General features: G+C 44.1%; 1 protein-coding gene across 3 annotated transcripts in view; it reads left to right on the plus strand.

The window, feature by feature from the left end:
- The first annotated feature begins 98 nt into the window (after positions 1–98).
- Positions 99–13,794, plus strand: part of LOC6730177 (protein similar) — a 62,947-nt gene continuing 49,251 nt past the window's right edge. For 2 of the 3 annotated variants that reach the window (XM_016177830.3, XM_039294449.2), the window contains exons 1-6: positions 4,969–5,447; positions 9,040–9,227; positions 9,287–9,516; positions 9,576–9,797; positions 9,861–10,027; positions 10,389–10,495. In XM_016177830.3, the coding sequence (XP_016036935.1) occupies positions 4,984–5,447; positions 9,040–9,227; positions 9,287–9,516; positions 9,576–9,797; positions 9,861–10,027; positions 10,389–10,495 (1,378 nt within the window). In that variant the 5' untranslated portion in view covers positions 4,969–4,983. Of the gene's footprint in view, positions 969–4,968; positions 5,448–9,039; positions 9,228–9,286; positions 9,517–9,575; positions 9,798–9,860; positions 10,028–10,388; positions 10,496–13,794 lie in introns of those variants that run through there. The other variant, XM_002105432.4, reaches the window with a different exon arrangement.

Raw genomic sequence — 13,794 nt, forward strand, 5'->3', positions numbered from 1 at the left:
GAAATGCAAAGATACAAAAATGTAAATGTATTCACTGTACCCAATAGGCCGTTATTTCCATTTGTTGTGTATTTCTGGTATATACTGGAAGCGCTCCCACCTCGTTGGCAGTATTTTTCCACCCTGCTGCCACACTGTTTACGAAGCAGCAAGCAAAGAAAACGGAAAAATAAAAGCGTATTAAGATTTCGTGTGGAAAGGAAAAATGCTGTAGGCGCAGTGTAAAATGCATATATTGCGGATAAATCGCGTTTGTGAAATGCTTAAACGCGAATTCAACATCAAGTCGGTGCAGAACTTCAAGGTGCAATAACACAAATATCCGAATTATCGAATAAACCAAAGTGCAATTGGCCAGTTGAGACTACAACCACAATAACAACGACAACAACAGCAACAGCAGTGAAATAATAATATAACCTTGTGTTTTGTTTTTTGTGGATCAAAAATCAGCATATATACACAAAGTTAATCGAGGTGATCGGTGTAAAAGTGATTAAATAATAACGGTATAACAGGAAAACAGAGTTATAGTGTGTGCCAGTGTGTGTGTGTGCGTAGTGACAACAATACAAACGCAGAAACCAATACAAGCGCACCGTAGTTTTCATACATAGGAAAACAACGAAAGTAACAGCGATAAATAATAGAAAACAACAACGAAGAGTCTCAAAAAGTGCTGGAAAAACTCGCGATAAGGAAAACAGGAACCTCCACATCGGCAGATCTTTTGAATGCTGCCGCACTTTGAAATCCGGAGACACAATGGTTTCGTTAATTGACACAATCGAAGCAGCGGCCGAGAAACAGAAGCAGTCCCAAGCGGTGGCCACCAACTCCTCCGCCTCCTCCTCCTCCTGCTCCTCCTCGTTCTCGGCCTCCCCACCATCTTCGTCCGTTGGCTCCCCATCTCCTGGCGCCCCAAAAACCAATCTCACGGCCAGCGGCAAACCAAAGGAGAAACGAAGGTGAGTCCCACGAGTCCGCAATCCGGATACCGCCGATCTACAATCCCATCCCCTGGTTGGATCTGCCTAGATCGCTTGTTTGCCCATTGCATAAGCGCCTGCTTTCTTTTTCGCCCGCTCTTCGCCGCGATATTATTGCTCGTCGCGGCTTTCGTTGCCATCCGCCGCTTCTCGCGTTTCTTCTCAATTTCCCAGTGGGTATGCGGTATTCCGTTTATTTTTACAATCAGGAATCAGAATTTTGATACATCAATGAAATCTAGTGCCAATCGGGAATCTCAAATGCTAGCCTTTGATCAGTATATCGTTTATTTTCACAAACTGACCTAACTTCTTTCAATGCCTTGAAATCTCATTTTTCTATTCAGTCTAGTAATCATTATCACGATTGATTTTCTTTCGTTGAGTTCCTCATGGGTTTCGTTTGCAATCAGTATCTCATAGATGAGTCAACCTTACTTCCTGATTTTGAGCCAAAAATAAGAGCGCTATTAACCCTTACGGGAGCGAATTACATTTTCCCTAATGAAATTGAATTCCCGCCTGGCTGGAATTTGTGAACTTCCCTCTATGGGCGTCACTAATTGACGAAACAGGCACTTGGATATAATGGAAAGCCAATCATTAATCACGCGTTCAACTAATTTTTGCATTCGCGGCAATTATTATACGATCGATGGCGACGGCGAATCCAATGGCCGAGACCCACGACCTTCAGGCTTTCAAAGACAAAAGTCGAGACGAACCGAAATCGTTCAGTTTGCATATGCATGGTTGGTTTCCGCTGTGGAATATGATCTATCTAGGGGGTATACGTTAGGCGAATGAGTGCCCATTGCGGCGAGAAGAGAGGCCTGAAAACACTTGTTGCTATCTTGAGAAGGTTTATCCTTAAAGGGCTCTTCTGAAGCCAAGCCCCCCAGTGGCTGCGATTTATTTTTAGACGAGTGCATTGTGCTCTTTTTCCTTACGCACTTGTGGGTTATTTTTAAGTGAGGCGAAAACCCAAAACACAATGAGGAAAACCTGTTGTGTTCGATTATGCTACCCCCTGCTCCATGATCAACCCGTTTTTTCCTCGTGTTTCGGCTTGTGGGCTTTGTTTTGTTTTCGTTTTTGGTCCACGCCCCTCCGAATATCTAAATTTATTTATTTTATAAGCCCATAAACCGACAAGTTTATGTTTCACTCAAGACATTTACATTGGATTGAAACAAAGTTTCGCTTTGGCCTACGTGACTACCGTAAAACTGATTGAAATAAGTGTGGAAAAGCCGAAAAGCGGTTCTATAACCATTTTCAAAATGCGCTCTAGCTTCGATTAGGCCCACTGACCGACAAATCGCGTCTTTCCCATTTGTCCCAAACTGGTTCCAATGTATTTTGCAGTGCGACACATGAAAACAATTGACTTACGTCGTCTCATGATGTGAAATTGAATTTGGACCTTAGAGAAAGCTTGGCAAATAATCTTATATTGTCTTATTGCATTTTCCTAAACATTTTTACACCAATTGAACATCGATTTTTCCGATTGTTCATCGCTTTGCCTATCGGTCGACTCTTTCGATTGCAGCACACGCGATCTTGAACAGATCGTAACTGCAGCTACGGTGTGACCTCAATAAAAGTGAATTATTACAAGTTGACTTGGATGGCGGCATTTGGAGGAGGAAAGAATCTGAATCAAGATTTTTCATGCTTGTTTTTCTTTTTACGTTATTTCTATAAGCTGTTAGGCCTGCGCCAAGAAGCTAATGAATAAACTTAAAAACCAGCCAGCAATAAATAAATTTCCAATACCAACGCAGAGAAACGCACAAAAGTAAAACACGCTTACACACAATCATGTGTGTATTGTAAAATATTTAAATGATATGCCCTGCTGTTGTTATTGTTGTTGTTGTTTCACGTCTGGCCACGACGACCTACTTTTTGCGCAATCGAACTAAAAATGTGACGATACGGGGAGGATGGAATCGCCCGAGGGGGGTGTTATGGGGCTACTATACGTATATACAACATATGTAGGGAGAAAGAGAAAGATGGATGGCATTGTATTCAAGTATTAGGCTCGTGGAGTTATTGTTGATCTTCTTCTGCTTCCATGCACACACTCTTGCTTGCTACTGAAGCACTGAAAAAAATACGTGGTTATCATATATCTAACAGTTAGATCCAGTTAGATCCAAAGTTCAGACTTAGAGAAATTTTTACCAAGCTATTACTTTGAAACCCCTTCCAACACGAAATTCAATATATTTGTCTATGAATTTTCTCTCTCTGTATGAAATTGAACTTGATGCAGCGAGAGAGACGGATATAAGCGTAGTGAGGGAGACAGAGTGAAGGTAGCGCAGCTTCCGAATCTTTTTCGGTTGTTCAGTTGTATTTGAGCTCTATATGCATCGCATTCGGTGTAAGTTATGATTTTGCAATTGCTGGCAGGGAAAGTTCAAATTTATATTAAAGGCGATAAATTGGAATCAGTCGCTGAAAATTCCCCGCAGGTTTTGTGAAATGAGCAAAAATTTCGGACTGTGATTATCGCAAAACCAGTTTGGATGTCATTTTTTGCTGTGGGGAATTAATTATCAAGAACAAAGGAACTTCTTTCTTGGGAATGGATAAGATCTTTACGATGTTCTGTTGTAAACAGCTATTCCTTTGGATTAAGTATTAACCACTAGTCTTGCCACAACTCGATGAACTTTTTACGACATCTTTTGAAATAATTCGTCATCGCAAGGGTGTTACTGTAGCAACCTAAAGGATTGACAGAGCATCTATATGATAGTCCTTGAATGATGCAAGATGACAGCATAGCTAATGATCATAAGGACAAACTTCTGGCAGTCTGCGGAAAAAGAAAAAGTTTTTAGACTGCGCTGAGTATCACCAAGAAGAATGACTACTTTTACTCTTTTTTATATGAAATACATTTTAACATCGAAATAGTTGGGTGATAGACGGGTGTAGCATAAACAGGTAAACAAGGGGTTATCGCAGTGATTTAAGTTGACCCTGCCTGTTCCTTTGCCTTCTCCACGAGCTGATTACATTGCGATTTGATTACGTTTGGTTGGGCCGGGGAACTAGCTTTCCTTATCTCGTTTCACTTTCCGTGCTGTTTGCCAAACTAATCCAAATATTTAACTCCTATGCTATAGTTCTTATCGGCCGACTAGGGAAATCGTGGATAAGTCTGAAAGTATTTAGTCATCCAAGCAGCTTTTCTCGCACAGTGAGAAAAGATCAATTCTCCAATATTTCTTCTCGTTGGTTTCTAATGTGTGCAAATGTTGGTTAGTTTTAGAAATCCTTCAAAATTGTTCATCAATTCCGCGGGTAAATAGTCTAAATTTTCGAATATTTGATGAAGTTTGCGTGGCACTGTTTTCTCGGTGCAGATATTCTAAAATTATAACATGACAGTGCCGTGCACTGCAGTTTGTGAGCGAGGGAAATGGGCGGAAAATGGGTCCTGGACGTGCGGAAATTTTGCGGCGGCGCTGCAAAGTAGACTATGTGGTGCGGGTCAATTATCGGCTGAAGTGGGGCGCACTGACATAATTTATATGGCTCTAATTTGAATCCGCCACTCAGTCGGTTCGCCGTTATCGCCCCATTGGGCAGAACCGAAGCGCTGGCTCCCTGCCACCTGAATGCTTTTACGAGGCGGGCGGACCGGACTTTATCTTATCACTCCGCCCGGAGCGCACTTGTCCGGATAGGCAAACTTGTCTGATAGCACACGGAATCTGACGTTCGCGTCGGCTCTCCGCTCTTTTGCGATTTTTTCGGTGCGGCTGCCCAGGTATAAATATGATGGCTTCGAGGCTATGGAACCTTTCGCTCATTTAGCGCTCGAACTCCCGTACGTCGTGTTCTACCAAAATATTCGTAGCAGTGAAGTTGTGGCCAAATCAAAACACTATCAGCTCTTATCGCACGCGTGTGTGTGTTCATCATCGATGGGCTTAGCCGGATTCCAGCGAAACAAACGGCGCACTCAATGTTTAATCCCTTCGAGAGCTGCGATTTCTCGTGTCCCGGCGACAATTCCTTCTACGGCGAAGATGTGATCCCCGGTTCTACTTTCTACGAGTGCGATCCCAAGCCGCAGCAGCAGCGGCAGCAGCAGCTGAGCAATGGCCCAGCTTTTGGGCGAATGCCCATCAATGAACCCACTGTGAACTTTGGCAACGGGTCATTCTACAATGGCCCTGCTCCCGGAAGCCAACCCTTTGTGGGCGCCATACTCGGCCCCAATATGTCCTCCGCTGGGATGCAAAGGTACCATCCGTACCACCAGCAGCAGCCCCAGGACGCCTTCTACCGCCAGAGGGGCTCGCTCCTGAACGTGGCCACGCCCTGCCGCGAAAGTCGCCCCTGGAGCTACGCCTACTGCTACGGCTACGCCCCCACCAACACCCAACCTTGCCAGTTCTCCCAGTTCGTTGACATCGAGGACTTCATGTGAGTGACGACCAATGGTTGGTCCATTTGTTGTTTTGGGTGATTCTGTGATTTTGCGCTGTCATCAAATATCAAATAGTATTGAAGTACGAATATTTACACAATTTTGCGTATTAATTGTTGTTACATAACTGTGGAGTGCTCATTTAAGTAAACAAAACGAAAACCAGTTAGAATCGGTGGCAGAATGCCACTAGCGATCTACATTTTCCTGGAGGCACCTGAACGAGCTGAGCTCTCTAGAAAATTGGCCGTGTTCCATTGTAAAACCCGAGCCGAAAGCAAACGGCGCTGCACTTATCTATGCTTATTTGTGAATCGCTTTTATAATAATATTTAGATACGCAGCCAGAGATAGGGCGAGGGGGACGGAGCTATGGCGCGAGAGAGGTGTCGTATGAGTCAAGGTTCGGTGGGTTATTCCCAAGAGAGGTGCCCTTTATAAGATTGTGGGCGGGAAAAGACTTTCCCTCTCGCATCGATTGTTGCGTAGAAATTATTAAATGGCTGGTATATGGTTAATGAAACTTGAAAATTGTTTGTCACTTGTGCTGTTGTGTAATTGTTATCTGCCACCGATGACTTTATGTGGGGTATTTCCCAAGGAGTTATCGTCACGTGGCCACGCGTTAGGGGTCTCCTGAAGGTTCCAAAATCCATCTGGTTGATGTATGTACGATTATCTGGCGATTGACGCAGATTACAGCCCCTTTCCCTGGATTTCTCCTGCTTCGAAAACTTTGCATGCAACGTGCGCAGCAAGCAAATGTGTTTGGAATGGTCGTCGGATTTGGTTTATTTACGTTTTGCACACGTTTAAGCCAAATTCGGCTGGCCCATCTCCATGCTAATGAGCCGAAACCAAACTGACGCAATTGCAGACGGCGCTGCCCGAAGAACTCCAGCCACTTTATGCTGCTCCCAAGAAGAGACCAAACATCCCTGACCCGCTGCTGCCTCGATTTACTGTCCCATGAACTTGGCATTAGCACCTCGAGTTGTATTTTATGTGTTTTCGCTGATATCTCGCCCGGAGATACCGCGCACTTGGAGGGAGCTTGGCCGACATTTCGCAATGCTCGCAATTCAAACTCAAACAGCAGCGGGTCAGTATCCTAAGGTGTTGTGGGATAAGCCAGCAGGACTTAGATGCCCACGTGATGGGATCGTGGTGCTTACATATCCAAACGCATTGAATACACAAAGTGCGGAGAATGGTATCTTAAGATCATCATAATACATCATTATTAACATCGAAAGGATTAGGTTTTCGTAAATTATTATCTTTACAGAAGGTAGTATACATTTTAAGGTGTGTTTTCAATATTATAGCTTAATTTTTGTCAGTGTTTTGAGCTGCTTTGGAGCGGAAATACTTAGCAACAACAACAGCAGCAGCACCAGCGGCAATAACAAGGCAATTCTGCTGGCGCAGGCAGAATATTTAACAGGCCGTACTTGCCTCTGTTCTAATGAACAGACAATGGCCCGATCGAAAATATATATATGAGCATACCACCCCCACCAAAACCCCACCCCCCGGCGAATATCACTCCATTTAAGCAGGCCATTAGCATGCAATTCAAAGTCACTCTCAGCCGCTTTCTATGGGCCACCAGCTACGGACTATCGGATTTGTGTTTATTAATGCATATATAATATATAGAAATCCACGAGTCTACGTCTATATTAGTGTGCACTTTGATAGCGAAGTAATATAATACTATATAATAATTATCTGAGCAGCCATTCGAGTTTCGCTTCAAACTTTTGCCTGGTTTCCATCAATCAGTGCGTTGATTGACAATGAAAAGCCCTCTTATCTCAACTGGTTTCTGTTTTATTTATTTTGATTTATTTGAATGCATTGTTTCCTCACTTTCACAGAGTTTCCTAATCAACGTTTTACCTGGGCGTTCAGAATACTCCTTTAATATTATAAATTCTTTCAAAGTCAGAATTCGCATTGTGTATTTTAGGATTTCCTCTGTTTACAATCGATCGATTAGTGTGGCCCCTATCTCATATTTAAAGATGTCATAATAGAAGATTATGTTCAACAACTAAGCAGTTTGCCTCGACTTATTCAAACAAATGAAAGCGGGAATACCTTTTTTAATAGATACTTAAGCCTTTATTAGACAGGCGGCAGACTGACAATAGATCATATTGTACTGTGCCTTTGTCGGCTGATATGATGGACTTTTGATGATTGGAACTCCTCCGTTGACAGGCGGTGTTTAAGGCTTGTTAGCAAAAAAGTTTGACATTTTCGCGTTGTTGCCGGGTAGATTTTCACAACCGAACCACCTGACGTGGTCAGGTCTTTTTTCATCCCAGCGAATCAATAAAGCAGCGTTGGCAAATTTTACCAAAAGGCCAGGAAGCAAATGTACGTGCCGAAATGGGCGTCACCCGTGGATTATACAAGTTCGCCCACTATTTCGATAATAAATAAAATATTAAGAGCCACGAGTTATGTTCTTGCAGGCGGCTGCTCACGAGATTTTCTTGGCAAACTGACTACAGTTGCTGCTACAATTTTCCCGCAGTCCCGCGGGAGGGCCATCCGTCTTTTCTTAGAATTTCCCACAATATTCTCGTAGTGGCATAAAGATAGTGCCAGTCGTGTGTGTGAGGTCAGTGCTCTGTCGTCCTACAAGTGTGTACGATCGATTTGCCTGCTTGGTTGCCGATTAAAACACGTCGCCAATGTAGACGAGTCGATACCCAGGGTTTAAGTGGGACTTACTCATCCAGCGATGACAACTAACTCTGCAGAGTCGCTAATTGCCAAATCATCGGTGTTTTGTCAATCCCCTGGCGAAATATTCCAAAAGACCAGCACCGAAAATTGGTGCCAAGGCAACTTAGCTACTTTTTATCAGTGGAACGTGTGACTGCCGGCTATTCTCGGAATCCGAAGCAGACGTTATAAACTATCTAAGCCCCCGGGCTCTTCTGCCAGCTCGGAATGCACAGGTATCCCAAGGGGGCGTCTCTGTAGGTCAGGATCCTCTAGGCAATACCAATGAATATTGGATTTATTCGGAATGTTTTTCAAGACTCTGTAGATGAGGAATGCGAAGAAATTCCTTATCACCATCGCTGAAAAGAAAAATACTTTTACAAAGTCGCGACATTGAGATTCTTTTCAGATATGAGGCTATATTAGAATTGTTGTATCAATATAATTTATTGTTCTGCAGTAGTATTTTGATTACCAGCTTCTACTTTGGTCTTCATTATTATTTATATTCGTAGTCAGTGTAATTAGTTAAGTGTTTTTCGAAAAGACTGGGCTAGGAATAGCTGCCGAGAATTTTGGCGCCGTGTCGATCGCCTTTTGTTTTTTCGCTCGGCCTGGCAACAAAAGCGAAAAATACAAGCGTTTTGCTTAATTGAAAAATTGCGAGCTCTGGCCGCGTGAATTGAATCAGAAGCAATCAAACGGGTATAAAAGTGCAGCCATGCAAATGCACGCATATTTCAGACAGCCTCCCCGTTCTAGATCGCCCCTTTTCCCACCGATCAGTGGCGTACGTGATCGTTTTGAGCTTATGCTAATTTTCCATCCGATCGATCTTTGCAGGAACAATGAAAAACGCAAGGAAAAGTCTCGCGATGCGGCCAGATGTCGTCGCTCCAAGGAGACGGAGATATTCATGGAACTCTCGGCTGCTTTGCCATTGAAAACCGACGATGTCAACCAACTGGACAAGGCCTCCGTGATGAGGATCACCATCGCTTTCCTCAAGATTCGCGAGATGCTGCAGTTCGGTGAGTGTTCCTTAGGATGAAATCTTTGTTAGCACCATCTAATATATTACTTATTTCAGTGCCCAGCTTGCGCGACTGCAATGATGCCATTAAGCAGGACATTGAAACTGCAGAGGATCAGCAGGAAGTCAAGCCCAAGCTGGAAATGGGCAGTGAGGATTGGCTAAACGGTGCTGAGGCCAGAGAGCTCCTCAAACAGACCATGGACGGATTTCTGCTGGTCTTGTCCCACGAGGGAGACATCACCTACGTGTCCGAAAACGTAGTCGAGTATCTGGGCATCACCAAGGTGAGTGTATCCAAATACTTCGTTGAAGAAGATTCTAACTTGCTCACAACTTTCCGCAGATTGACACACTTGGCCAGCAGATCTGGGAGTACTCGCACCAGTGCGATCACGCCGAGATCAAGGAGGCTCTCAGCCTGAAGCGTGAACTTGCCCAGAAGGTCAAGGACGAGCCGCAGCAGAACTCTGGAGTGAGCACCCATCACCGGGATCTGTTTGTGCGCTTGAAGTGCACCTTGACCAGTCGTGGACGAAGCATCAACATCAAGAGCGCTTCGTATAAGGTGAGCTAAATGAGTTTGAGACACCATACCACCTACTAACCCTTGCCTCATTGGGGTTTTCAGGTCATTCACATCACGGGACACTTGGTGGTCAATGCCAAGGGCGAGCGTCTGCTGATGGCCATTGGCCGACCCATTCCGCATCCGTCGAACATTGAGATTCCGTTGGGAACCAGCACCTTCCTTACCAAACACTCCCTGGATATGCGTTTCACCTATGTGGATGACAAGTGAGATACATACAGACTTAAAGACGCAAATCCCATTTTAAAAACCATAGCTGTTAGGTTGCTCAGAATTACATTTTTGAGTGATTGAATAATTGTTCTGCCAAAAGTGGCACTTAACTGTCATTTACTCAACAAATTATTTGCTGTTTTGCACAAGCAAAACTAATTTCTATAAGAAATCGATCTCTGACGATAAATTATCAATTGTTGTGGCAATTAAGCACTTATGTAGGTTATAAACAAGCTCAAATTAATAGATAGGTTACGTAAACATATTAAGCAGCCCAGAAAAGCATTAAAATGGGATTCCGTCTAGAGGATAGTAACGTTAATTCTCATTTGTTTCCTCCTTTGATTTCAGGATGCATGACTTATTGGGATATTTGCCCAAGGATCTACTTGACACCTCTTTGTTTTCGTGCCAGCATGGAGCAGATTCCGAACGCCTGATGGCCACCTTCAAGAGCGGTAAGTGGCATCGTCCAACTCCGAAAACTCGCGACTCATTAAAACAAACTACAGCTAACTAATGCTAAACTAATTACTTTAATGTGCAAATTAAAACGCGTTCGTCGTTAGTTGGTGGGTTGCAATGGACGCGGAGGGCAGGAAGGAAGCCGGAAGAGTCCGTCACATCAAAACAAAGTTGTCACTCGTCCGGCGGCGTTACCTGTCCTGTGCTGTGCTCCGCATCCTGACTCCTGGAATCCCCAGCAGTTCCTGTTCACGTCCAGCAGTTGCCATAGCTTATTGCATTTAATTAGTTGTAGCACCTTCCTCTTGTCTTCCCCTTTTTCCCATTTTTGCAACACAAAGACCATTAGTCGTTGGCTTGACTTGGCTCTGCTTTAATTTCACTTTAGTTGCTAATTAGCTTTTGCGAAACTAAACGAATTGGTCAGGCAGCGAGACAGCTGAAATCTCTGTATCTATCGCTATCTGCACTTTCATATCGCTACCTCTTCATTTCAACGAGTTTTTTGCTGATTCAATTATGTTTCCGCGTAGATTTTGTTTGTTTATTTATTCGGCATTTCATATCTTATGCCTGAGCTAGTGAATCTGTATAATCCAGCTACGCCTTATTGCTTCACTATCAGCAATGCCACAAGAGAACCATTCCCACCCATCTTGCTTAGAAATGGAAGACGCGCCCAGCTCGTTTGCAATCAATTTTCATAAGCCAAAGTATCGTTATCGCGTCGAAATATCCAAACAGATCGATAGATAAATAGCCCGACCATAGAGAGCAAATATTTTTTGTAACTTCACTTTTCTCTATAAAAATAGAATTTATATAGGTTTGCTAAGGAATTATGCCAGTGGCACTTAACTATACGAAAATAGTGATATATTGGCTAGATAACTAGCGACTGTGAAGTAGTTTAATGTGAATTCTTTGTAATTTATGAAAGTCATGCGAGAGATAGGAGTCAATTCGATATGAAATGACCTCTTATTTCTTTCTGTGCAATGAAGTCCTACTACTTTGATTACAGAGCGTGAGGGGGGAAGTGTTGCTGTAAGCATTTTTTCTTAATTTCTCCCCAGCTCATCGGGCGCGGCTTCTTGTTATTGTTTGCTTATTTGTTGCTCTTAATGGCCGCGTCATGTCGTCTACATTGGCCAAATAATGTTGCCACTGCCGATGGAGCTGCGATGGTGCTCCGATGGTGCTCCGATGGTGCTCCTTGGCTGGCTGCACTTAAAATGCCAACGCTGGGCAATAAAAAGTCTTCTGCTGACCATTGTTCGGGGTACAATGTACCCAAAAGTGCCCAAAAGAGCGCATCCTTGCAGCCAAGGAACAGAAAATTGTCACTGCACTACAATTGGAATTATTATTGGCTGCGATGACTTTGGCTTCTTGGCCGGACATTCGCCAGCTCTCCCGCTCCTGGATTTTGTGTAGACACGTTCTGCGCGAAATGACTTTCGGTTTTATGATGCGACGTATCCATTTGACCAGGACGCTCGAGTCCTGGGATGCAGCTGGCGATCCCGAGTTCTGTGTGCATCTCGCATATCGTTAGCAAAACTTGCCAGCAAGTTGTAAAAATGTCTTCGAAAGTCGTAAAAGTATTTCATACATTTTTGTTTTTATTAAGTTGCTTTCGCCGCTCTGGTGGAAGTTTCCTTTTTCCCGCTTTTCCAAAAAGTTTCCGTTCGAGAAAGCTTGCCCGCAATATTATTGTTTATGAGTGCTGTCCGTTTTTATTTCCATTTGATTTTCATCAAGTTTACATGGCTTTGTAATAAGGGGGTCAGCTGGCTCCATCCATCCCCCCTTTTATTCGCTTAAAATTCGAGCATGTTGATGGTGATGGAAGGTACAGTGGAGTTACCAAAGGATGGTCTGCTATAAAAAGCACTTACCTATCAATCGGAATATAAACGTCAAATAACTGTTGCATACTCTTAGACACCTTAAGGGGAAGCACCTTCGTTACTTTTAGGCTCCCTTAAGTTTCATCCGATTTCAAGTTGGAGGAGTACTTCCTCGTCCTCGTTGGACCCCAATCCTAGCCGATTCCTCCCGCTTTCATGCTGTGCATGTGGGTTGTGTTCGCCTGCAGCTGGCGCAGCTCGCAAAATACTAAACGTCATGTGACAAACAGTTCAATAAAGTACAAAATGTGCGGAAAATCGCAAATGTCATGCGGGAAAATCTCGCATCGGGCAGCGTTTGCCGCTCGGATATGTGTGTGTGTGTAGTGGAATGGAAATGGAAATGGGAAATTGCGCTCGAGCATTTCCATGCTGCAAATAAAGACGACAATTTGGCCGCGAGGCGAAAAATTATGAAACGAGCGGTTGGGTGGAAAGCGAGGGAAATGTTCGAGGAAAGTGGCAGTGGATCGAAGGGGGCAAAAGTAAACTTAACGTGCCAGATAAATATCCTCTGACAGACAGACAGCGAAGAGATAAAGCCAGCATCGCTTTGGATTTTTAGGGATGAAGGTGGAGTTGGAGTTGGAGATGGAGGTGCGGGTGAAGTATAGCAGCTCCTCCAGCGAGTGTTGCAATAAATTTTGGAAAGCAACAAAAAACAATACCGAAAAGTGGCTTTGGCAGATTTGGCGCTGCGTGTGAAAAGTTCCCCTTCGGAAAATGCATTTTCCACTGGCGCTGCATTCTGGGGGCATTGCCGCGGCATTTGCCAGACATTCAACTTTCAACTCTTGCCACAAGCCAGTTGCTAGTTTCCCGCTGTTTGTTTCTGTTTAAGTTTCCTCTTTTAGTTCCGTTTCCTTCGAAGCTTTTCCGAAGGGCAGCTGACAGTTGTGCTGTCGCGGGTGTTGTGGGTCGAAAGGGCGGGTGATCCTGGCCAGGCACGTACCAATGGGGCGTGGCACCAAGTGTTGCATACTTCGGTGATGGCCTACGCGAGGTGACTTTAAACCGCTTCAATCGTGTAGCCCAAGATACAGAAGAGGAATCATTAAGACTCAAAGTTCTGTAGACCGTTGGCTGAAAACGACGCAAGGAGTTATTGTATTCAAGTTTAAGGTAATACCTTTACTGCGTGGATTTCAAGTGCAAGTCGGGCTGGCGAACTTTATTTTCATTTGCTCCCACGCCCGCACGAGTTGTGTAATCAACATAACAAGCAACTGCCAGTTTACGAGTCTGTTAATGTCTCACACACTCCGGAGACTCCCAGCCAGACGAGCTTCCTGGCCATGTCCCGTAGTCGTCGGCGCTATATAAACTATACGTCTGAGCCCCGCGAATGCTTCCTGCCAAAAGTGTCGATGATGCTGACG

Source organism: Drosophila simulans, chromosome 3R, assembly GCF_016746395.2.
Source record: "Drosophila simulans strain w501 chromosome 3R, Prin_Dsim_3.1, whole genome shotgun sequence".
Lineage (NCBI taxonomy): Eukaryota > Metazoa > Arthropoda > Insecta > Diptera > Drosophilidae > Drosophila > Drosophila simulans.